The sequence below is a fragment of the Sander vitreus genome, chromosome 1 (assembly GCF_031162955.1).
Source record: "Sander vitreus isolate 19-12246 chromosome 1, sanVit1, whole genome shotgun sequence".
Lineage (NCBI taxonomy): Eukaryota > Metazoa > Chordata > Actinopteri > Perciformes > Percidae > Sander > Sander vitreus.
This window is the reverse complement of record NC_135855.1, coordinates 16469663-16496385: the sequence shown is the minus strand read 5'-3', so window position 1 is coordinate 16496385 and position 26723 is coordinate 16469663. Positions and strand designations below refer to the sequence as shown.

Below are 26723 nucleotides of genomic sequence, written 5' to 3'. Positions count from 1 at the left end.
ATTGGTTTGATGTTCCGAAACACTTAAGTGTGACAAACATGCAAAGGAACAGGAAATGAGGAAGGGGGGCAAACACTTTTTCACACCACTGTATATATGTATATATATATATATGTATGTATATGTGATATATATATATATATGTATATATATATGTATGTATATATATATATGTATGTGTATATATATACACACACACATATATACATATATATATATATATATATATATATATACACATACATATATATATATACATACACATATACATACATATATATATACATATATATACACATATATATACACATATATACATACATATATACATACATATATATATATACACATATACATACATATATACACATATACATACATATATATATACATATATATATATACACATATACATACATATATATATACATATATATATATATACATATATATATATACACATATATATATATATACATATATATATATATATATATATATATATATATATATACACACACACACACACACACACATATATATACACATACATATACACACACACATACACATATATATATATATATTTAACCATCAATAAAGCAAATACTTTTAGGCATATACAGTAAGTAAGACACCAAGGATGTTCTTTTTAGAAAGTGGTACCATAACTTCTATTATGTGGCAGTAACGTTGCTGAAATAAACAACGTTCAGGCATTCACGTCAGACAGCTCAGAAACTAAAGCGTACCTGTGATTACTTGCTGAGTTGCCTGTAAGGAGACGAGTTGTTGGAAGAATCCACTTGTTGCGGCGTGCCGTTTTCCTGAAAAGAAAAACAGCATCTCTCATTTAGAGCGTTGTAATAACTATCTTCACTGTGTTTGCACTGAGATAATTGATAGTTTTAGAGAACCAACACTAAACACACAAAACAACTCAAGGCCCTATGAGTAGAAGATGATTGGAGTGGCATGGGCTGTTATGATGTAATATCCTAACACAATTATTGTTTAAAGATATAATCACAGTTAAATGGACACCAGGTATAAAGCTGAATGTCTTAAATGAAGAGCTGAATTGGACAAAGATATAATAAACTTACAGCTGCTGCCTGCATGGGAGGATACTGAGGCATGTAAGCTCCCTGGACACCAGGGTTGGCCGAAATATACTGTAAGATAAGAAAGAATTAAAAACTATTGAATGGTATTGCATTTTGTTAGTCCTGAAAGTTTTGCTATACAACTCAACGACTCAACAAACAAAACATGAAAGAAAGGAGAAAACATGACAAAGAAATAAAACACAAAAAATGTTTACAGCATGCACAGAAAACAAATTCCTAGAGAGGTTTCTGAGGAGATATAAGAGCAGTGCCCGCCTTCCGATTAAACATGTAAAATCAGCCAAAATGAAGGCCGATGGCCCCTCGGATGGACGACGGCACAGAACACACCGAACAGACTTGAGTCACTGACCTCGCCAGACTGTCCGACGGCCGATTATCGGCTTAGTGTGCCTCGGGCTTTAATCAATCATATAATGAGCAATACTTCATCTTCGGTCTCACCTTAATTGCATAGCAGTAAACAAAGTATTTTCTCTTCAGGAATACCAGGAAACCTGCCTGTTCCTATAGCTAGTGCAAATGCCTGAACATAACATGTTTGACTTTTGGTTATATTCTGCATTACATAAGGCTTTACACTAGTTGTTTTTCATCAGACAATATGTTTGTAATTCCACAGACTATTTATCTTTGTATATCAGGAACAATTTGTGCTAAGTCTGATAAACTTTACATTGTAATCGGTTTTGAAAAATAAAATAAATGAAAAGTATTTCACCTCACTAATCCAGGGGTGCAAAATGCCCCAATAAAGATCTTTCTAGTGAGCCTCTGTTCAGGCATATTCATAAGTCTATGTATAATCACTGTTATACTACACTGAAACAAACATGTTATCCTAATATTTGTGAGCCTTTCTTTTATTTAGTTATAATACACAGGCTTAATTTGATCAATGCTGTGTGCGATGTAGGATATCCCAGAATTCCACTCACCGCTCCATTGTTTCCCAGTGACAGCTGGCCCATCTGCTGAGTAATCATGGCTGAAGGGTGCAGTGACATGGAGGGATCCACAGAGGGAGACATCACAGCACCCTGTAATACAAGGCAGCTGAGTTTTTACCACATATCACATTTCTACAGACTAAAACAAACTAATTCTTATAAAACACCAGATAAAATAGCACATAACAGTGGAAGGCAGTGTGTGCTGAGTACAAATATAGCATGAGTTACTGTTTAAACCCTATGTATGTAGGACAGACCAGAAAGATTAGCTGGGGAAAATATATATTTTGTGGCTTCGAGAAAAAGGTTTGACAAAATATAAAATTGCAGCAATAAAATGTTGTGCTCCTTGGCTACATTACAGGACGAAAAAATATGTAAAAGGTGTGATGTTGCCAGTCTGTTTTCAGATGGGGTATATTCCTTTAAACATGACGCCTTAAGGGAATAGACCGTGGGGGAGGGGGCAGATCAGTAGAGACACTTGTTCCACTGGAAACCATCTGTTGGAAGAGTCACAAGACTGTCTCTGCTCCAGGCATTTCCTGCTGGATCCAGGGGGGGGGGTTGCGGTGGCTGAATGTCTTTTTAGATGTCTTTTTAGTTGTTCCATGCTGTACCTCTTTCATAAAACACTCTAACACACATATACATACTTATACTATTTAAATACACAGTGGGTATTTCCCAGAACTTGTCTCAGCTCTGTTCTTCTCCTACATTGGGGAAGTTTTAGATGTTGTGGGTTTGATTTTGTCAGCAGGACGGGCTGATTAAAGTAACACTGTGAGCTCAGAGCTGTAGTGGCGCCACACACCCATTTCCTGTACAAAGAAAAGGAGGTGGTCTAAGAGTGTATGGGGGGAAAAAAGCAAATGTCGTTGTTCCCTTACCGGGTGTTGCATGATATATGGTTGATGTGCCACCCAAGAATGACTCTGTACCTAATGGAGGGTCAGACAGGAAAACAGGAAGGGAGAGGCAGAATGAGAGAGTTATTCATGTGTCTTGAATGAAACTTTTATGTTACAAACTAACTTTACCATTGCAATAACAATTGTTTTTAAACAGACATACAAGAGTATTATCAGTGTAATTGATACATTTAGACTGCAACAGCATATACTCTATCCATCAGTCCATCCATGCGTTTTAAAGCCACTATTTCTGCTCTGAAATTTTAATCAACCATGACAGTCCCAAAAATATCTAACGCATTCAGATTTTTAGGGCCAATCTGTTTTCCCTTCTGTTGGCTAATGAGCTATTAAACTACCCAATGACCTTAGCAATTAAGATGGCATCCAAATTCCATGAATCTTACAGTTCGGCCTCCTGTTCTGAATGTATGTCTGTCTGATTAGGAGTTGAATAAAGTTCTTCTTGGAGCTCTCAATAATATCCCCAGTTTAGGCTCTGCCTCCCCCTCCTGAGGTGCTCAATGGTTCTCCAAAAGTTATTTGAAGCTAGCAGAAGGTTATCCTGGTAGCCTTTTTTTCTGGGAATGCCCGATACTTTTTTACGTTTTTGTATATGTAGCCGTAGAGGGTGCAACCGTTTTGGCCTAAGTCCCTCATCTGTGCAAAACAATACTTGAAATGCTCCCTTGTTTAGCTATACAGCTTCCATCACTGCTGGTGTCCACCACTTGCCCACCTTCGAACCACAGGTCTTTGTAGCCTCTTCCACAACCCTCAAGGCAGAAGGTAGGTATCAGGACAGATGCAATGCCAATTGCAAAGGGCAGGACTAGGGCGAATGCAGTTGTGTTGGCGGCACAAATTGTATGATTGGGGAGGAGGTGGAGCATAAAATTGAGAGATACCAACTGGATGTAGTTGGACTCACTTCTCATCCAGCATTGCCTCTGGAACCAAACTCCTCCATAATAATGAGTGAGATGTGGTAAAACTCTCACTTTCTCTCAGTGGATGAGAGGGTTGCTTGGACGTGAATGCTGGGTGAGGTCTGACTGTTGTCTGGGTGCTTGCGCCTAAAATTATGAATGAGTTGGGTCCTTGAGAAAGCTTCACCTACTCCATCATTTTACTTCCATCATTTTACTCCAGTGTTCACACTGGTAATGACTAGGACACCTGGAGGCGAGTAACTGGGAGGAAGTGCCTCCCCCATCTGATTGAAAAGGTGAGACTTTGTTAGATGTCAATACTAGTTGTGGATTAGTACGAAAAACTCCTTGTTCAATCACATGACAGCTCATATAGCAAGTGTTCATAGTACCAGAGCCCTTAAGGTGCCAGGTCGATGATCGACTTTGCATACATTTCATCTAATGTTAGGCTGTTTTGTCTTGGACAAACTACACAAAGAGACTGAACTTATTACTTAGAACTTATTACCAACTCTCCACATGACAGGTTGTGGGTTCATCTAAAGAACATCTGGTAGAGGTTTATATTCAAAACTAAGACCAATCGGATTCATCCCCCATGTGCAAATTTATTTCAAGTGACGGATCTTGTCTGTGGCCGAAAGTGTTTCTAATGCACAGAAAGTATTGAATCAAAATGTATGAGTGAAATATTACAAAACAGTGAGCAAGAACCCAATTCATAGAAGGCATGACTCAGAGAGGATGTACCTGCTGAAAAGAGGAGGGTTTATTTGACTACTTCACTCCTGTGAATCGCTAAGCTTCCTGTCATATCACATGATTTTTGGCCCAGGACAGATTTAACACCTATTTTTACATCTATAGCACACACAACACACACACAAGCAAAAATACACCCCTACCCACATATACGTATAAACCATTATCTCAAATGTTGTCTCGCATTGTCAGACCTACCAGGAGAAATGTCTGGCTAGTCCAGACAACATTCCGGAATGGGAGAAAAACGGGCTCTGGTTTAATGGAATTTATTTAAACCAATCACAATTGTCTTGGGCGGCGCTAAGCACCGAATGCAGTTACGGTGCCTCTGTAAAATAGCCTCGGGAAAAAAAATTGTTTTGGTGGAACACGTGTAAGTCCAAAGGTTGATTTAGTCGGTTATTAACGGAAAACTCAAATTCAACAGATAGTTTAGCTAGCTGTCTGGATTTACCCTGCAGAGATCTGAGGAGCAGTTAACCATAATCACTAAAATTGACCGGAGTTTAGAATGCCAACACAAAGAAAGCGGAAGGTGACGGACATCTGGCCTAAAGTTAGGGACATTCAGCAGAATTTCCGGCAGCATCTAAACAACCCCGGAAATGAAACGAAACATAGGGAAGAGAGAGCGAGAGAGAGAGAGAGAGAGAGAGCGAGAGAGAGAGGATTTAAATTCAGTCTGGCCGTTGGACTTGTTTATATTCGGGAACATCTGCAGTACCTGGTAAGCAGAGACTGGAGACATGTAGGGAGACATCGCAGGCTGCATCGTCATTATCCTGTTGCTCATTGGATACGGAGAAGGATAGTACCTAGGGAAAAGACAGTATTTCAAAATAAAGCTCAAGAATTATACCTCTAGTTAAAAGTGAAATGGTGTCATGACTTGTAGTGTAACTTACCCATTCTGTATAGCCGCTGAGGAGGGGTCATAGGTAAGAGTCATTGCACCCTGAGATGAGGAAATCGTGATAAAAAATAGTGATGTTATAATGGGTCTAAATGAAAATAATAATATAGAAAATATGACTTTTGATTTCTCATTTTCTTTTGTACTGTAAAATCATTACAGAGAGTTCATTTTCCATTAAATGGCTCAACAAAACATACTCAGATAATCAAAAATTTGAATGGTTATACTTTTGATGCGTTTAAGTTGAACTTAAAAGTCTTAAAAAGAAGGGAAGATGGACTATTTAATTCATGTTTACACTGATTTTCTCCAGTATTGCATTGTTAATGTTTTGCGAGTAATGAATGAATTCTGTTGTAGACAATGAAGGTCAGAAAATTTGATTGTGAAGGGGCTTTTGTTGTTTTAGAACTGGGCATGGTCGTATGCATGACACAATAATAAAAACTTCATACATTCATTTTCATCACACAAAGCGGGCAAAAGGTTACAACACATGTACGATGATAAGTGGATACATACTAGTCTCAGATCCCCTGTATGTCCATTGGGAACAAATCCGCTGTGAGCGTGTTTCTTCCTTTGACTGTCTGCAAACTTACACAGCAAGGGCTGAGAGGGAGCTGGGGGCAAAGCACAAAAAAACCCGACATATCAGCAATCAATCATCAGCGCCTCCACAGTTTTCATCAGAGGGAAAGTGAACAGAAAGGTGACATTCTCTCCTACCCAGAGTTCCAGAAGCTATCTTGATAAACTTCCCATTGAAGTGGGAGATTACTGCATTACACTGCTCTGTTGTGTCCATCCTGACAGGGGAGAAGATAAAACAATGATTCATCGTCCAATCACACAGAGACGATCTACAGTTAAACACAAAGTGAGATTGTAAGGTGTGATGCAAACTGGTATAACTCTTGACCCCCTTCATACAAAAGTTGAGCATAATCGTCCTTCCTCATTTTTAATGCTAGTTCACATTCAGGTCTGATCGACAAACCAAAGTACACTCGGATTCTTACACAAATACGCTCAGCTGTGTGTATATGAATGGGAACAGGAGCTTATTATCTCAACTTGTCTTCAATTGGCTTCCCTTCAAAACAAGCAGGTTTGTCAATTGCATTAAAATTATTTTGAGGATCGCAAAAGTAAAAAAAAAAGTCAACACAAATATTACATTACGTTTGCTATTACAAACTCACTGACAGCAATGTAAATACAGAAGCACATCCTGCACAGGCAACAGGACATACCAGTTTAACTGTCAAGCTCAAAGATACGAGTGTGAAAGTGGTCTCGAAACCTTCAGTCATTTATTTGTTATGTTATGTCAAAAACATACCACATAAGCAAAGAAGTTGTCGCAAATGTTCACAACATCTTATCTTTAACAAAAATCAACTACATTTTTGTTTACCAATTATTCCTCAAACAGTAGCACCATTGCAGCACTAGAAAAAATTCATTGAATGATCATTTTTAGTTTGTTCATTATTTATCATTACAGGTTTGTGATCAAAGTTGAACGTGTATTCTACAACTCAATTAAAGATAATTCAACAGAGAAACAAACGAGTGCTCCTTTTTGTCAATCTTCTGTGACCGACCTGGCGAAGCCCACGCCTCGGCTGTTACCGCTGTAGTCTCGGAGGATCCGGGTGGAGACGACCTGGCCGAAGGGCTGCAGCATGTTCTCCAACTCTTTCTCATCCACAGAGAGAGGCAAGTTGGAAATGTACAGATTAGTGGGGTCCTGCTCCTGTTGCTGTTCACAGAAAAGAAGATGGAAAATAAGTAGTACAGTCAATGTCATATTTTCATAGCACATTTTGCATGTGGCATCTGACCTGAGAGAGAGCCACATGCTTAAATGCAAGTATAATTTCAGGCACATTTGCATTGAACCACAGATAAATGTGCTATTTCTTCACTGACAAATAAAAGACTAACAAAATATATTTTTCTCTGCTATGAAACTTGTCTGTGTGGATCAGGGTTAAGACCAAAGGATGGTTAAGGGTCAAAAGAACGAACAACAGGCTCTCCTGTGGATGGAGAGACACACACACACACACACACACACACACACACACACACACACACACACACACACACACACACACACACACACACACACACACACACACACACACAATCTATACTGTGTAGCAGCTCTGCGTCTCTACGGTCTTCCCTAGAAACAGCAGGAGAGCAGCGTAGCCTAGCTACCACAAGACACAAACTGTGTACTGCCGTGTTTGTTCCAAACAGAGCAGCTACATGCAGGTCTCCAGAGAGCAACCCTTCATCAATGAACTCTCACCCATGAATTCAAGCAAAGATACACAGGCTGGGCTGGGAAAGGGGAGGGACTGAAAGAAATTAAACGATCCAGAACATTTCCACTGCTCCACTACCAGACAAATCACAAATGTGCAGAAACACACTGTCATCTAAAAATATTCGTGAAAAATGATAAACTGCTTTGAATTAGTCACAGAGGATCAAGAATGGCTTGAAGCAGCAGTACTGTTGCTATAGTGCTTCGCTGCAATATGCATCAGTAAGCATGAATGGTAATTGTTAACACTCAGTGACATAGTAATAATACTGGTAAAAAAAAAACTGTACAATCTGTTTAGTAAAATCTAACCACTGTGGTGTGTTAGTGTGTGGGCTGGTGGTTGTGTGTAACGTGTCAAACTGACGGACAGGTTATTTGGCAGAGAGGGACGCGACATCTGGTTTCTACAGTGAAAGTAAATGGGGTCACGGGAAGAACAGCTTGTCAGTTGAGGTCATGTGACCAGTCTAATGTCATTCTCCAACACACAACGGCCACATGCACGCATTACAGAAGCACAGCCCCACAGAGATGTTCACAAGCAAGACAAATATGCACACACACGCACCAAACTCACCTTGGCCATCTGTGCCTGTATGCCGCTGGTTTTCAGAGCATGTACTGCCTTTAGAGCAGCCGCAGGGCTGTCAAAGTCCACAAAGCCGTAACCTATAGTTTGGTAGAATGGTAAATATGAACACTCACTAAATAATAAGAGCAACCATCTATTGTACATTTTGTACTATTACTGGGGAATGGGTCATTCATTTTGATTCTTACTGTTTAGTACTGTAAACGTATCAAGATATCTTTTACATTACTAATCATGACACACAATTTTGTTTTTATAATTTACACTACAAAACAATTCAAAAAATCTGATTTCTCTCAGAATTATTTCTTAAATATTTTAAAGAAATAGTTTAACATTTTGGGAAATTATTCACTGTCTTCTCAAGAGTAAGATGAGAAGATTGGTATCACTCTCATGTCTGTGTGGTATACAGTATGTGAAGCTGAAGCCAGCAGCCAGCTAGCTGACCTTAACATAAAGACTGGGAACAGGGGAAACAACTACCTCTGTCCACAGATTTTTTTTTAAATCCGCCTAGCCAATGTGATCTCATGGAAAGGTGTATAAATTGCACGCCACTTTTAAGGACATTTTACATGTCATGTCAACACATTTTAAGCTTTTCGCTTGTCATTTAATGCCAAGTTCTCATTCCCAACTTGTCAGTTTTAAACATGTGGTTAATGTTGTGGGTTAAAATAAGCAAGTTTGTTACATACATTAAGTTACGTACGTAAGTTAAGTAGTCTTGTACCTTGTACTAGTAGTCAACATTGACTTTTGGTTTCACACGGGACACAAAACAGCATTTTACTCCCTATGCAGACTTTGTCGCTCTTTATACTACTTCACAAGGTCAATAGAGACTAAATGGCGTGAAATGACACGTGAAAAGCAAAACCAGCATCTATGTTTATCTGGATTTATGACAAAAAATACGTTACCTACCATACCTTTCCTTTTCATCATTTTCCAAAGCACACCATGGTGTTTCTGAGTTTTGTATGTGTTTTCCCATCACCCAGTTACTCATTAGTTTCCATACATTTCCATAAAGTGTGACAATCTGTTTGTAGAGCCTCTAAATCTGCTTGATTTAGGTAATCCATCATAATCTGCTTTGCTATGTTTTCATTGTATTGTATTGCAGTGCAGACTTTGCAAATCAAGCTGTACTTTCGGCTGTGATGTCATGCATAAACATAACATGCTTGAGAAAAATAAAAGCAGACACATTCACTGCTCATGTTCACACGGGGATAGATTACCCAACCCAAGCAAAGTATCAAGTTGCTGCATATTGATTTTCATACACTATGGAAATTAATGAAATCCAGGAGCTGCCTTGAAAGTATGAAAATTCATTCAAAACATCTAAAATAACATGGTGTGTTTCCATATCTTACAATTGTGCAGTCACATGGGTATATAGTATAAACTGTAACGCAGCGCACAAAAACACTGTTGTGACACTTTATGAACGTCAGCTGAAAACAACAGTCACAACTAAACAATAAGTCTCCGTACTTAAACAGGCAGTGGAGAGATGTTCCAGCACTGGATGAGGACTTAAGTTATATAGTTAAATATACTCATATACATACCTGATAAATGATGTCTGGTAAGTAAATAACCGTACTGACCTTTACATTTGTTGGTTGTCTTGTCCAGGATTGCTTTTGCTGACTGAATCTTGCCATACCTGTGCACACATCAACATGTAGATTACTTTCAAATAACTCTCTTTGTAAAAAATGAATCAACAAGTTAGATTAGTGGTAGTATTTTATCAAAATGTCTCTTAATCACCTTGGACTCCTCATTATGTATTGGTAATATCAAATTTCGGACTTTGTATAGAGAGTACTTTTACTTAACATTTCGAGTGAGATTAAATAAATAAAATACAACACAAGAAGAATACTTTATTAAAATAATAAAAACATGTCAGAGGTACATAATGTCCATCACTACTCTCTCCTACACGTTTTCAAACACAAAGAATCTAGGCTTTGCTTTATCTCTGACTTTATACTCAAGTTGAACTGTGGCAAAAGCTGTGAGCTGCTATCTGAGTGCACACAACATACAGACTGAATGCCTAGCTTACATCACCATTCAGACCTTGCTATGAAAAGCACTTTCATTTCTGCTTTGTGCTGGCAAACACCATTGGGAACATGAACAAAACACAAGCAAACAGGACACAAACAGCCGCTGTGCTGCTGGTTACATGGGCAAATGCCTCTCTCCATATGCTTGTGATTCAGAGGGAAAGAGGGGAGACAAAACTCCACTAATTATGGCATTCACCACACTAACCACTCGGAATGAAGCCTATAGTATTATGTATCGAACATGTTCCCTGCTTTACATGACTGTTTCTTTCTTTTTTTAGAAAATATTTTTTGCAGTCCGCTTCACATACCACAGTCGAGCTAAGACATTTCCATGTGTGTCTGGTTATGGAGGTATGGTGGTGGTTGGAGCATTTTATATGACAGAGTGCATTATGGTTAAACCAGTGTGTGTCTTACAATGCCAACATTGATGATTTGGCACTAAAACTGCACAATGTATTTTGTTTGACACATTTCAATTGTATTTCTTTATCTATAGTCATTTATGTGCAAAAGAGTTCCTTTTATCAGTAAATTTTCCCAAACATCTCTTGTTATGAAATAGGAAACATATCAGAAACTACTTTAAAACATTTGTGATTTACTAAAACCCAGAATAAATTTTTCATTTTGAATGATTCCACATTTTGTTGTCTTGCCAAGAGTTATATGAAAAGATTGATACCACTCTCATATCTGTACGGTAAATATGAAGCCTCCACATGCAGCTGGTTAGCTTAGCTTAGCTTAGCACAAAGAGTGGAAACAGGGAGAAACAGCTAGCATGGCTCTGTTTAAAGATAATAAAATATGCCTAATGTTACCAGCCCTTAAAAACTCACTAATTACCATTACAACAACTGAAGTGTAAAATTGACATGTTGTGGTTTTACAGAGGCTAGCTGTTTTCCCCTCTTTTTGCTAAGCTACGCTAACCCTCTCTTAACTGTGGCTTCATGTTTACTGTACAGACATGAAAGTGGTATCAATCCCCTCATCTAACTCTTGGCAAGAAATGCCAAATATTCCTTTAAATTAGGAATTAATTTACAAAAAAAAATAATACTTAATTGTTACATTAACTTAAAATGTCACAGCAAGTTTTACAAACTACAGACAGTATGTGCCTGAGGTCAGGGAGAGACCTTCATCAAATCAGATTGGAATGACATTGGTAGCCTATGTCATATCTTAAGCCCGCTTTTAGTCTCTTTTGTCAGCAAACAAGCATATCAAGGACAAAACACACACACACACACACACACACACACACACACACACACACACACACACACACACACTTGTTATGCTCATACTGTACATGTGTGTGTACTCACTGGTGACAGAGTTTGACCAGATCCAGGTCTGTAGTGGCAGGAGGCAGGCCACGGATGTACAGGTTGGTTTTGCTGAGCTGCTCCAGGCCTGTGCTGCTGCTGTTGCTGCTGCTGCTGGGACTGGACGGAGTCATGGGGTAGGACTGCACACAGGAAACCCACTGTTAGAAAGTGTATGGGATCTAGATAATCTAATTTAAACCCAGGTCAACAGTGATCACAAGAACATCATCATCTGAGTGCAACGAAAATGCAGAAACATGCAGAGGGCACGATTGGACTTTATTATTTCATGTACATGCTGCATTAAAGGTCACCCCTGTACTATTCTTAAGATGATAAGAACTGCTCATTAATAATCCACATAGCAGCTAAAACAGATTAGCTTCTTCTGCATTGTGACACGCCTGGGACAACATCAGGGTTCAGTGTGGTGGAAGTACATTTAAGTACTGTACTTAAGAGCAATTCTATGGTACTTGTACTTGAATTTTGATTTCCTGTTCCTTCCTTCTTCTACTACACTACATTTCAGACTCAGAATATGATACAATATTTTACTAACAATCTACAGTAGTGTATAAAGTACCTAAAATTAGCTACACATTGAAAAATTACAACATAAAGTAATTATATCTAATAATATAATACTCTGAATAGAGCGTTCCTGCATTATGAATGCTTTTACTTTAAACATTAAAGTAGGCTACATTTTGTGGATAATACTTACTTAAGTAACATTTTTAAAACAGGACTTTTAATTGTAATGAAGTATTTTTTAGACTATAGGCTAGTATTTCTACTTGAGTAGTGAATGATCTGAATACCATCACGGTCAGGGTCTGAGTGGCATGGTAGGTTTGACATTTAAGCTTCCGGCTGTCAAAGGTGATTCTGTCCACCAGTAGGCTATACCACAGACAGAGTACATTAAAACATACCTATTCTTGTATGTGTGCCTTTATGAATCACAATGTGATTAAATCTTTGTTCAGTTTTCTTCATACTTGTGAGCCAAACCAGGCAGCGCTGCCCTGCAAAGCATTTCCTTCCCCTTACTCATTCATTAAAATAGCTCCCAGCCACCCCAAACCCTCTCCAGATCAGATCAAAGACAAAGCATGGCAGAATTGCACCATCTGTCCATAACCAAAGGACAATCCACTCCAAGAGGCAATGCCATGAATACAACTACAGCCATGCCAACAAGAATCACTTGAGATATTCTCCCGCAGTCATAATGACAGAAAAATGTTCATAGCAGCTTCTTTTATAGATAAAGAACCGAATCGCTGTGGCAGGACCGTCTGTTAGGCCTGTTGTGTCATCAAGTAAGAGGCCTTAAATTTCTGTTGGTATGCAATTCAAGCTTACTTTGTTTGAGACCATCAAGGGTTCACATCAGGCCTCTGAGACTGTACGCCTACACCATTAGAGGGCAGCTAACAGTGGTACATTTCACAGAGGCATCATCACACCTTATAGCAGACTAAACCTGTGTTACGCCTACACTGAAAACTCATTCATCGCTTCCCTGCAGGGATTCATATCTGGCTGCTTTCAGATTCCTGTCCTCCAAGTCATATACAGTGCCTTCTGATGAATACATATTACAGTTTAATCTGAGAGATGGATATTTGGGATCTTATAGGCTGCAGCCTCAATCCACTTCATCTGACCCAAGGCTCACATATCCATCATCAGAGGTTAGAATGGCAGCTGCCTCTCCCCTCTGTGCCTGCTGACTATTTCCATCTAAATCGAAAGGTGTGATGGGAAAGCAAAGGGGCCCGGCCTTCAATTACCTTTTTGTTCACCTGAGAGAGGTCAAATAACGGATGCAGGCAGCACAGTTCACTCCAGCACACTGACATACATTACATTGAATTACACTCTCCCTCTCTCACTGGATTCACCCAGAATGCATTAATCTATAAAATGGACTACAATAACCGTCATGCATATTGACCAGAGGGGGCGGGTGACTGGGCAAACAAGGTTATATAGACATAATAATTAAAGTCTCAGTTTTAGAGCTATAGATCGGGTCAGCAGCAGCTGGTTTTATATCTCCATGTAGCCTATCAGAGGATCAGCATCCCGTTTGACAAGTCGACTGAAAGCAGTGGATCTATTTTTTTTTAATTTAATTAATTTATTGTTGAAAGGATTAGATATTTAAATATGTCCCATATGAAAGACAGAAAGGGCTTTCCAATGTCATTTGTGGCGGCTATCATTCAGCCTGCTTATTCAAATGCTGCCTCAAGTGTGGGGGGAAAGTAGGCAGAAGAAATAGCCTATAATAAATAATAATAAAATAAAAACCAACGTGTGTGTGTGTGTGTGTGTGTGTGTTTGGCCTACCTGTTTACGATTGACTGTCTTCAGCGGGTTGCCTGTGTTTGCGAAGATCATCCTGGAGATACAGATATATTTTTATATATATATATATTTCCCCAAAAAAGAAAATCGCAACGAGGAGCCACTAGAGACGGAATCCAAGCGGTGTAGGGGGACTATGAAATAGCGAGTCGGTTTTAAAACATACTGAACGAGCTGGTTAACAGTACAAAAAAAAAGCCTTGGTCCTGCATAGGTAGCGTATACTGACTCATACAGTCAGATGCACACCAGGCGATGGACCAACCCTTCGGTCCGGTTCATTGATCTACGACGTCCTGCTGCAGACCGCTCGGCAGTCCCACCTACTACAGACCAAACCATCTACGCCTCTGCAGGGTGTTTGACATCAAATAAACTGCGTGGTCGCCTCAAACAAACTCGCACTGGCGGTTTCTGTTTCTGTGACAAAGGCACGTTGAAACGTCTGGTGTCCGTGGCTCAGTTTATAATCGGATACAAAGTGATTTTGGGTTTGATTTGTAAGCGCACAATCGGTTGGGCTGAACACTCGTCACCTTTCATGTTGTTGTCGTCCGCACATACCAAGCATTCTTCACCCCCACCTCCTCCCCACACACACACACACACACACACACACACACACACACACACACACACACACACCACACACACACACACACACACACTACACACACACTCTCTTCCTCTTCCTACCCTTCCCCCCATCCAACTCAGTAACATGTCAGAGAATCAGGATGCAATGAAATATAAGCAGGGACCGGCCTGGACTGGAGGTCACACTCTCCATACAAAAACCCAACTATGGGAGAGAGTGAATTAATATACAATGAAACAAACAAATATTCGGAAAAACCATGCGTTAAAAAAAAACTTAAATCCTATCTTTAATATACTGTATTCTGAAATGAAGCCTGTGTTTTGCCTATATGCTCCATATAGACCTAGTGCTGTTTGTGACATAAAGGGTGAGGTGGAAGCACAATATTGACTTCTTCGTGAACTTATAAATCAAGAGAAGCATTAATATTTTCCCTTTTGAGTGCATTCACAAGATTGATTTGCTTATATGCTTGTAAAAATGTAAACTAAGCATTCAAAAATGTAAACTAAGCACACAAATGACACACCCCTGAAAAAAAGGAACTATAGCTTTATAGCGTCTGGTCAAATGTGTCTAATCCTGTTTCAGAATTGGTTTTACGATGCAGTGGTATTGCTGTGGCCATCTTTCTACATGATGTCCTGCATTTGACCTGTAAGACCTCTTTAGGTTCATTAGACACGGGCTTAAAGAAAGCTTTTACTTGCACCCAGATGGAGGAACAGCCCCCCTCATTACAGCAGGTCCACCCCCTCAATAGAATCAACCAGAAGTCATTTCGAAACAGCTATAGTCTTTACAAATTTGTGTTTTAAGGTCTTTTGCTTGGTAATTCTTCACATATGTTGAGCCGTGGCTACCACCGAGGACACTGAGTTCATGTCTTCTGAATTTATTTTGTGGGAATTGGGGGGGGGAATCTTGGTGCCGTGCCATGTTTTGACCCTTTTTAGAATGTATCAAACTGTGCATAAGTGTTACGTTAATTAAAAGCTTTTCCTAAATAAAATATAGTCTAAAGGATGAAAGTCTTTTTTATAAATTTAAATTTAGGAAATATCTGATAAAAGATTAAGAAACAAGTCTTAGAATCTGACCAACAATTTGATACCATTTTTCAGTAGGCCTACATGATTGTTTTTGATGCTACAGACACAGGTACTCTCAGAATGTATCCAAGACACAGTCCTATAAAGACCCTGTTTCTCTTCACCACATAGTCTGGGAACAGTGATTTAAAATACTGTCAAGTCATACTGGAGTTTCTAGAAAATACTGGGACCTAGATGTAAAAGAAAAATGTAAAACTGTTAGAAATGAGAAACTAAGATATATAAATCTGAATACGAATCAGAATGAGTTTTATTTCTAAGTAGGTTTTCACATGAATAGATGATCTTTCCAAACTTAAAGCTACTAAAGAGAAAAGCTGTTTATTAATGTTGTGTAGACGTTCATCATCATCAGGAAATGATAGGACAGAGGGGGAATGATGTTCAACAAATGTACCCAGCCAGAATCAAACCACAGACTGTGCATCACACTATAAAACACCATATATATCTTTATGTTTATTCAGTCAGCTAAAGTGAACAGATTGGTAGAGATGCAACAGAGAAACACACAGCTATACAGGCACATATGTGGCCCCAGAGATGTTGTACTTCTCAGTCTAGGTACACGTTTGTATTTTACTTTTATCTAATTAAACTCCTTTTATATTCACATACAAACACTAGAGCACAAAGCAGTGCTTACCACAAGCAGCCATCCTGCTGGAGATTTATATAGCGAAGCTAAATCCAAATCCAATCAGAGTGCAGAGAAGCTCTTAAAGCGTCATATTTCTCTCCCTTATTTCCTCTGCTGCTAGGATTAAGGTTTCATGCTGGTGTCGTGTTACAAGCTACTTCTGATGTTCCTTGAAAAGTCCATTCATTCTTATCTGAATAATCAGCTGCAGTGGCTTTTGTGTAGCTTATTTCCTGTGCTTGTTGTCACCCAGTTTGTATTGATTGATAAACCCATTAGATGGAATGTATGTAAGCCCTTTTGGTGACAGGTGAAATTTCATATATAATTTAAGTGTAAATGACACAATCACAAGTACAATTTACATTGTACTTTAAAAATAAATCAAATATCCAATGGGTCAGTTGATCTGTAACCTTTAGCTCATGTATCCATCCATCCATTGTTTTGTTTAGGTGAAAAAAAAGCTGTCTCTCTGTTTGGAGCAAAAAAAAAAAAGAGTAGGTTTCAAATTGAACCTCTGGGAAGCCATCAACCAATCACAGGCAGAGCTGACTTCAATGAGATAACCCAGTCAGCAATAATGATTCAGCAAACAATAAACTCACCCAACTTCAGTGGGAAAAAAAAGACAGTTGGTTTCCTGTATTGTCTTTTTTTTCCCTGTATTGTCTTGACTCTGATCAAGTCATTGCTTACATCAGATCCTTTATTGGTGGATGTAGCTGCTAACGTGTAATTATAGAAGACTGCATTCATACTATATTTATTATTACATACTATATGTATTGAATTTAGAGACTACATTAATATATGCCTTACCAATGTATGTTAACTCAGTCTGGATCTTAAAAGCCGTAGAAACAAGTTAAGCCCATCACAAGGAAGAACATCCTGGTTACGACTGAGGGTAGTAAGAGGTCCTGTGGGTGTGGAGAGGGAGGGCCCAAGGAATGTGGATGATTATCTGCCCCATCCTTGTCCACTGAGGAATGAGGGAATTTGAAATTCTCGTTGACGTCCTGTTTGGCCAGGCGGTGTGGTAAACAGTAAGACTACTGGGTGAGATTTTATGAGATGTTCTAGTGGTTTGGCTCAGAGTTTGTTGCTCCTCAGGGAATAATGAAATGCTTGCATGTTGAAATATGAGAAACCACACAAACATCACAGCTGTTTTCATTCTTTTTTAGTATTGAAAGAGATGCTGTATATGATATCAGTGCTCTTTTTTTTTAATTTATTTTTTTTGTATCCGGTATAGTATGTCCCAGGAGGCAAGGTCAGCGTGCATCTTTACTTTCAATTCAGTTTGAAAATATATTGCTAACTGCCTCAAGATTTAGACTTAAATATCCCAATTACATATAATGTTTTACCACCAGTCTCCTTAACAATCCATGAACACACTTAATTTCAAAATGAAAACATACTACATGTAGCTACTGTATATAAATATGTTTTGACTATAAGTAAATGAACAGCCGTAAACCTAACATAAGCAAGCAACCACAAGAGAAACGCGGAATTTTTTAATTTCCAGATTTAAAAATAAATAAATATCAATATAACGTGTTATCAGAAGACTAAACAGCACAGACTATTGATAAGGTAAAAATATTGCATTCAGTTTTCTAACATCTAACTTCTTATAAAACCTCATCCATTTAAAAAGTTCCTAATATCAAAACTGAAGAATTAACACAGAACCAGTGACATGGATAACATAAGTCTCCAGGGGGACGTTGTTGTGCAGCAGTTGCAGTACGAAGTAGGAAAGAGTAGCTAGTGCAAATAAAACAAAATATAAACAATAAAGATGATCAATAAGGTGCAAAAAACAAATACACACAATGCCAGAAATGTAAACAGGTCATGTATCCTAATAGGTTATAATACATTAAGTACGTAGTTAATCATTCTTCTCATCAATTTCAAAACTAACTTGGAAATTGTGGAAGCTTTTGGTATATATTTCACTGGAAATAAGACATAGCCTAATATATATCAAACAGTTCTAAGCTTATGCAGTGATCAGTTAAGCGATAGAATAAAATGTGTTAACTGTAGCGCCCCCTTGTGTCTTAATTGTAAAATTGCCAGTCTGGCGACAAAAATACACGTCATCAGTGCGACGGAAGCAGTTTCTCTAAAAAAAGACAATTCGGGCTGATTCATTGTAGCCAGTTGGTTTGACGCGACTGAACACAGAAATACAGACTTTTCTAAACACCCGAAACATTTAACAACAAGTAAGTGAACTTACATATTTAACATAGTCAGTACGTTTCATAAAACATGATGAGAAGGGATCATTGTTAATAATGTGTGGCTGTTTTTCTTGTGCGAAATGACTGAGGCTAAGCGTGAGATGCTAACTGCAAGCTAACGCTTTTAGTAACGTTGAATGTTAATGAACCGAGCGATTTATTGTCACATTTATGCTAGCTACATTCCCTGTTGTTTTTATTGACAAAAAAAAGAAAAAAAAGATCATTTCAATCAAATATAAATGCGTAATTGTCCTGCTCTGCGTGACTATAGGTAAATTATCTAACGGAAGCTAACTAACCATAACGTTATAACGTTAATAACACCCATGAATTCAACAGCCTCATGCCATAAGATTCCCAATATATTCAATAATTTCAACACATATTTCGGCAAGTCGACTTCTTTGTTAACCAGTATTATATATGATCTATAAACCCAAAGCTGATCTAATGTTCATTAGTTCTCAGTCACGGCGTCATTCAACATTGTACTACCGGTATTTATTATGTAACTGTATGCTAACGTTACCCTTACTAGTTGGAGAGGGGAGCCTATTCTATGTCATCACACCTGTCAAATTCACCTACAGAGAGAAATCTAAGCACATAGGCTACCCATACAGACACAATCTTAAGATTTCAACGCTACGTACTCAGTCAATTGTTTATCCTAAAGGACAGAGATTGATCTATTGAACATTCATTGAGCTAAATGGTCTGTAAAGTAGGGTATGTTACAATTAAAAAGAAACACCTATTCAACCTTACTTGTGTCATATGTATTTTGAAATATTTGTACTTAATTTGTCCGAAAATGCTCTTCGATTTATTTATATCTGTTCCTATAATGAACTTTTACGTATATATATCTCTTATAGTATAGCTGTCTAGCTATATAGTTTGAAGGCAAGCTAATGACTCTGTTGTGTTTGCTCGTCAGATCTTGATATGGACCGGCTGCTGAGGCTCGGTGGAGGAATGCCAGGGCTTGGCCAGGTAACACAAAGTTTGAATTGTTGTTTGTTATTTCTGAACATAAACAAAGTTTTCTAACGCTTCCTAGCACAACTACGGCCAGAAATGAAAGTTCCTCCCAGATACTGTAACATTATTCTCACCAAAACCACAGCTATTTAACCTTAACCAAAGCATTTTCATCTTTTATATCCTAAAATTACATTTAAACTTTAATGTATTAATGCTATACGTTTTAAAATGATCAGATGTAATGAGAAAAAAAAAAAAAGATTGGCAAACTAGAAACTTCTGCTCATAACACAGGTTGGATCCTTGATTGCATCAATAATGTGTGTCTCAGGGATGAGACCAAGGTCACTGTACTTGAGTCCCAAAGTAGTCTCACACCTTGACACACAAATCTCATCTCAAGCACAAAGTCTTGTGTACCACAGGATTAAAGGATACAAAGTTATCTCCCATTATATATTACATGCATTTCAATTCTAAACGAGAGTCATTGTTGTGATTAACCTGAGTCAATGCTGTGTTTGAAAGGCCTGAACTGATAAATAAACTCTCTACTTTGACTCCTCAGGGCCCCCCAACAGATGCACCTGCTGTGGACACAGCAGAGCAGGTTTACATCTCCTCTCTGGCCCTGCTCAAAGTAATCCCACATCATCTGCACTAAATATTTTTTTGTTATAGTGCTACGTTACATTTTTTTATTTAATAACATTTTTGTGACTTCTCTCCCTCTCGTGTTTTCCCTTCATTAGATGTTGAAGCATGGGCGTGCTGGTGTACCAATGGAGGTTATGGGATTGATGCTGGGAGAATTTGTTGATGACTACACAGTGCGAGTGATTGATGTGTTTGCCATGCCCCAGTCTGGAACAGTATGTATTCTCATGAATAACAAGATGACTCCCCCTATAACATAATTAATAAAGCTAACCTATTCTTGTTGTGATGTGTAGTTGGCTAGTAAATGCCTTGTATCTATAGCCTGGCTCCGCCCTCCTACGTACTTCCGCTCAATTTTCATTTCCCTTCAGTACTCCGTCTGGGTTTACGGTATATTCGCGGGTTTTCTCAGGCCAGTCTTTACCGGTCCAATCAGCGAAGAGAGGGAGTGGCTGAGGTTGTGCGCTAGTTTGAGTTGTAGTTCCGTAATGGTGGCAGAGAAAGATGCGAGCGAAGCCATTCGGTCCGTTGTGGCAGCAACGCTGCTGAATATCCAGAAGTTAAAGCCCGAGCAATCTTTGCTGAGTTGTGTTGGTGGCCATGATGTTGTGGCCCTCCTCCCCACGGGGTTCGGGAAAGGTTTGATTTTCCAGCTCGCTCCGTTAGTGGTGAAGGAGTTGGCGTTAGCTAACGTTAGCGATTGGTTATGGCAGATCCAAAGTGGCTCTGGGCAGATCCAACAGTTTTAAACTTTAACAGAGTACCCTCCTTCAAGGAAGTTAACACTTGTCAATGGAGAGTGGCCAGACTCTCTGTACAAATGTACGAGAGTCTGGTAGGACCAGGCTATTGTATCTATGCTGAACTTGCCAATTTTACAAGAAAGTGCATAGTGCTAATTTATGTTTTAGCTCTAAGTGAATATGTTCTAACTTACAGGGTGTGAGTGTTGAAGCAGTGGACCCTGTGTTCCAGGCCAAGATGCTGGACATGCTGAAGCAGACCGGCAGGTAAAACACATATCTGCAAACGCAATATTTAGAAAAATCTTTTTCTTTTTTTTCCCCCCCTATTTTGAACAAGTTGACTAACAATTTAAGTGTAAATCCAGGGCTTAGTAGTTTTATGAAACCTCACTTTGATGTTGAACAACACATTTCTCTGTAAAATTTAGACTTTTTGGGGGATTCTTTCTAAACATGTATGCTGTCTTCCACCCATGTTGCTCATCAGACCAGAGATGGTGGTTGGGTGGTACCACAGTCACCCTGGTTTTGGCTGTTGGTTGTCTGGCGTGGACATCAACACACAGCAGAGCTTCGAGGCCCTGTCAGAGCGAGCCGTCGCAGTGGTGGTGGACCCCATACAGAGTGTCAAAGGAAAGGTAAAGATGTATGCCTGCTGCAAAAGAACGTGGTTACTCAGTAGCTTTCATTTTCCATGCATCGTACAAGATTTCAAAATAACCTGCTACTCCGTAAACCTGCTCCATGTGTTTTCCCTGTCTTCTACAGGTTGTCATTGATGCCTTCAGATTGATCAATGCCAACATGATGGTGTTGGGTCATGAACCAAGACAAACCACATCCAACCTGGGTCATCTGAACAAGCCCTCAATCCAGGTAACGCATTGTACACGGCGCCATCGACTCCGTTCAAGGTGGATTTCTTCTAAAGGCTCTGACACACCAACCCGACGGCCGACCGTCGGCAGAAAAGGCAGTCGGACTGATCGTCTCCCGTCTCCCCAAGTCGTTCCAAAAAGTGCCTCGGAACACAACGAAGCGACGCCGACTTCAGTGTACGTTCTGCGCGTGCGCGAGACGTAATGCGTCTCCATAACAGCAGGCGCCGCTAATCTGTGTTGTCGCTAGAGGTGTTGAAATGAATCAAATAATCGATGCATCGAATCGCAGACATGGACGATGCTGCATCGATAATCGACCGGACCATAATCGATTATTTCTGTTTACAATTTAATGTATGCCTAACAACCTTTCTGTTTACATATTCTGTTATGTTTTGCACATTCAGGAAGTGCCATGTGCTCAGTGCTGTAGTCTTATGTATCCAATTTATTTAGTATTAGAGCACTGCAGAATGTTTTGTTTTTGAAGCTTGAAAAGCTGTGAATTAAATATCCTATATGGCTTTAATAGAAAAATGTATTTGACGCATCGTGATGCATCGAGATATGGAATCGCTGACATGATAATCGTAATGGAATCGGGAGATCACTGAAGATTCACACCTCTAATTTAAAAATAAAATAAAAAATAATAAAAATTTATGAAATGACAGAACATCTCTCTAGACCTAGGAAACACGCATGCTGTCGTCAGTCATTGTTTTCATCAGTGTTGATAGCAGTCAAGAAGGATCGTTGTTGTCATTACTCGCTGAACAGAAGAAAATACGATGGCTAGTAATAAGAAGATACTGGCGTTGTCAGCTCTCGGGCTTCTTCTTGTGGAAGAAGCACTGATTGGCTCAGACTGGTCATTGAGTCCGACTGCCCACTGGCCGATTCAACAAGTCAAATCGGCCCAAATTAAAGCCGACGGCTCCTCCGACTGACGACGCCACGGAACACACCGAACAGACTCGAGTCACTGACCTCGCCAGACTGTCCAACGGCCGATAATCGGGTTGGTGTGGCAGCGCTTTAAAATGCTTCGAGGTGGTTTGGAGACGGGATTTTCACACCTCTGAACAATACTTGTTTCCTCATGAAGATGAACAAAGTTTCATCCATTAATGGTCGGATTAGCATCGCATCAGCAATCATCCTGTTATAATGAGAGAAAATGCACACTTGGCTTAGTATCAAACCACTCTAATGCACTGCTCTGTTACTGCCAATGATCCAAACAGGATTGAATCACAATAAAGTAGTGGAATATCAATTCTAATGTTTGGGATTTTTCTCTCTGCACCCAGAGGTTATGCGTGTTATTACTTGATATATTTACCTTTTTAGGTTTCTCATGTTTTCAGGCTCTGATTCATGGCCTTAACAGACACTACTACTCCATCACCATCAATTACAGGAAAAACGAGCTGGAGCAAAAGGTTTGAGAATACACCTATCACAGAATGATTGATTTATTTGGGTGTTTTAAATGGAACGTGAGAAACCTAACTCGTGTCGTTCTTCAGATGCTGTTAAACCTGCATAAGAAGAGCTGGATGGAGGGCCTGACCCTGCAGGACTACAGCGAGCACTGCAAGCTCAATGAGACCATCGTCAAGGAGATGCTGGAGCTGGCCAAGAACTACAATAAGGTACACCTTGGAGACCTCGTCCAACAATCTTAAATTCTCTGGAAAAGCACATTTTACTGATCTTATTATAGGCAGCACAGACGGGATCAACTTTTGTAGTGTTCATTATTTCATGATTATTGTACATTTGGTTAAAAAATGTTTACTTACATTTTAATAACCTTTTTTACAATAATGTATTTAATTAGATATTCTTAGTATTGACTTTTTAAAAACTCGTAATACAGAGAATAAAGGACAGTTTTGTAACCAACAATATCACTGATCTATCATTTAATTCAACTGTTGACTCCGGTGCAGCAGTTGGAGAATCGGTGAGCTGCTTTTTAGCTGTTCACGATTCACACTGATCTCAAGAAGTGGCGTGTGTTTGACACGCCACTTCGTATGCCATTTCGTATGCCATTTCGGTGTGTTATCAAGACGCATAATCGCTTTAAGCGTGTTTATTAACGCCGTTTGGCCTCCATTGACTTGCATTACCTTGTGATTGCGTGTCAATTTATGCCGTAGCGAGTAATATGAAACCCCGAAAATTAGGGTTGGGCATCGTTTGGATTTTAACGATTGTGATTCCAATTGTGAATCTTCCTTTCGATTCTTTGAGGGGTGGAGTTGAAACGGGTCACGTCCTTATTTCACATTAGAGGAAAGTTTGATTTTGATTCAATGGTGGGTTGCAGTTTCACCGGGCTTTTTCAACATAAAATAAAGCCAGACTAGGGCTCCGCTTACTGTGCTCCACGGCTGCAACACAACAAGCGCCTGGCCGCTACGGAAACCAAAACTTGCGCATGTTAAATTTGGAACCCATGATCAGATTTGAAACCAAATCCTCCAAACGATTCCAATAAAGAAACTATTCCAAGTAGGAATCGGTTCTCGATGCCCGACCGTACCGAGAATCCACGTAGGGAGGTTGGTCGGGGTGGTGGATGGGTCAAACAACACAGGACTTTCACCCAGGAGACCAGGGGATCGTGTCCCGCGTGTCACGTTTCCTAAACCCAACCCGTTCGGCGTGATGCTAATTCCTCGAGCCGTCTTTCCTGCTCCGTCTCTGTGTCGCTCTTACACTGTTGCCCTTAGCAACCGATAGCGTAGGATCCCAAAATGGTGGGCGGGCTCAGACACCTCCCAAATTGTCACGTGACGGCAAGCTACCATGACGCATGTCATGTATGTTTACGCAAAGTCATGATATAACATTGCAGGATTCCACCCTCAAGTCTTTTGATACTCGTAGACTCCCATCATACTAATGCTGGTGCTTAACTGGTGCACACACGCACTGTATTTCCTTATACAGGATTTTTCGGGTCTTGTGAGGCCCTAAAATGATATACAGTATTTCTGCAGAGCAAATACGGCAAAAAGCATTACAAATATGGACGCATGGCATGCTCCTGGTGTGCTCCCCTGCAATATTAAGACACTGTCGTGTTTTGTTCAGGCTGTTGAAGAGGAGGACAAAATGACCCCAGAGCAGCTGGCAATCAAGAATGTTGGAAAACAGGTAAGGACGAAATTTCAAGCTTCAGATAAGAGAACCTTTATTTATGCATACTATTTTTGTAATATGACAAATTGCTACATCAAGGTCAGTGTTTGTTGATTAGAGGTAAAGAGGTCAGTTAAAGAGTACAATGTACTGTACATGTCAGTTCAAGCAGAGACTTTATGAAAGCGGAGATTGGGTTGCTTTGTCATTAAAGTTTCCAGAAGTTTGTTGAAAGAAAGACCAAAATTGTATGTGTTTAAAAAACTTTATCACAAATCACATCTCATTGTTTGTCCTAATTTTCTGTCTCTCTTACAGGATCCCAAGAGGCACTTGGAGGAGCACGTAGATGTTTTAATGACATCCAACATTGTTCAGTGCCTAGCTGCCATGTTGGATACTGTTGTTTTCCAGTGACGGGCCTGTGTGTATAAGTGTTAATATTGCAACCCTTGTTTTCTTTTATATAAAATAAATGTATGTACGGAATGAAGACATTTGCACGCGCGGTACCTTTATTTTATTATCCAAGCGGTAAGTTGTGTAATTCCGGCAGTGAGCATATCTTTTTCTCTTTGAATCAAATCTTTTCTACATTTTGTATTTTGTTTTCCTTTTTATTATTTAGACAAATGCATCATTAACAGATACCAGTTTTATTACACAAGTTATCTAGTGTTCTTGTGTTTATCTGATGCATCCACGATTATTAACAAGGGGAAAACAACCTTATTTGGTTTGTTGTACTCCTTGGTTCTAAATGAAATACTAATCTAATTTAGGGCAATTTATTTAGAGATGGAATAAAACGCTGCATCAGAGAAGCCTCTTGGTATAATAAAATGTGACACCCATCCTTACCACTTGGTGGTGCAAGAGTTGCAAGTTACATAAAGTTGTGATAAAGATGGAAAACATAAAATCACAGTAACTGTTTTCATTTTCCGACAGGCTTGTTTGTTTCATTTGAAGGAGATGCCCCTTGAAGATTCTATACAACCTTTTAGTCAAGAGCTTAAACATAAACTGAATAAACAGACAGCATTATTTGACAGTTTTGTGGCGTAACAGTTAGCAAGGCATATTTCAAGCAACACTTTCGCTGATTCCTTCGCCAAAATATAAAACCACAAACATAATATCCTCTCTGGCCAGTTTAAAGTGTTATTCCTCCACTTTAAAACCACTGTTCAATGACGCACTGTGTACTTTTTGCAACTGGCTATGTCTCAATACCAAAGTTAGGATTCCTTCCTCTATTATTTGTCACATAGGCACAAAGTTA

The 26723-nt window shown here is 39.2% G+C and overlaps 2 protein-coding genes across 3 annotated transcripts in view; one reads left to right on the top strand and one right to left on the bottom strand.

Moving 5' to 3' along the window:
• The window catches only part of rbms1a (RNA binding motif, single stranded interacting protein 1a), a 19376-nt gene extending 4499 nt beyond the window's left edge, over positions 1–14877 (bottom strand). The window contains exons 1-13 of one of the 2 annotated variants that reach the window (XM_078246055.1): positions 14362–14877; positions 11995–12155; positions 10181–10239; positions 8541–8632; positions 7227–7384; positions 6346–6425; positions 6139–6239; positions 5606–5655; positions 5425–5515; positions 2977–3027; positions 2069–2170; positions 1107–1175; positions 753–827 (exon numbers count right to left, since the gene is read on the bottom strand). In XM_078246055.1, the coding sequence (XP_078102181.1) occupies positions 759–827; positions 1107–1175; positions 2069–2170; positions 2977–3027; positions 5425–5515; positions 5606–5655; positions 6139–6239; positions 6346–6425; positions 7227–7384; positions 8541–8632; positions 10181–10239; positions 11995–12155; positions 14362–14412 (1134 nt within the window). In that variant the 5' untranslated portion in view covers positions 14413–14877 and the 3' untranslated portion in view covers positions 753–758. The remainder of the gene's footprint in view (positions 1–752; positions 828–1106; positions 1176–2068; positions 2171–2976; positions 3028–5424; positions 5516–5605; positions 5656–6138; positions 6240–6345; positions 6426–7226; positions 7385–8540; positions 8633–10180; positions 10240–11994; positions 12156–14361) is intronic. The other variant, XM_078246064.1, reaches the window with a different exon arrangement.
• Positions 14878–18873: 3996 nt separating this feature from the next.
• psmd14 (proteasome 26S subunit, non-ATPase 14) lies at positions 18874–25931 on the top strand. Its single transcript, XM_078246043.1, has 11 exons — positions 18874–18984; positions 19946–20001; positions 20561–20632; positions 20745–20864; positions 21592–21662; positions 21886–22036; positions 22167–22274; positions 23650–23724; positions 23812–23937; positions 25391–25453; positions 25757–25931. Exons 2-11 carry the CDS (start codon positions 19954–19956, stop codon positions 25853–25855), a joined length of 933 nt encoding a protein of 310 aa, XP_078102169.1. The 5' UTR covers positions 18874–18984; positions 19946–19953; the 3' UTR covers positions 25856–25931.
• The last annotated feature ends 792 nt before the right edge of the window (positions 25932–26723 follow it).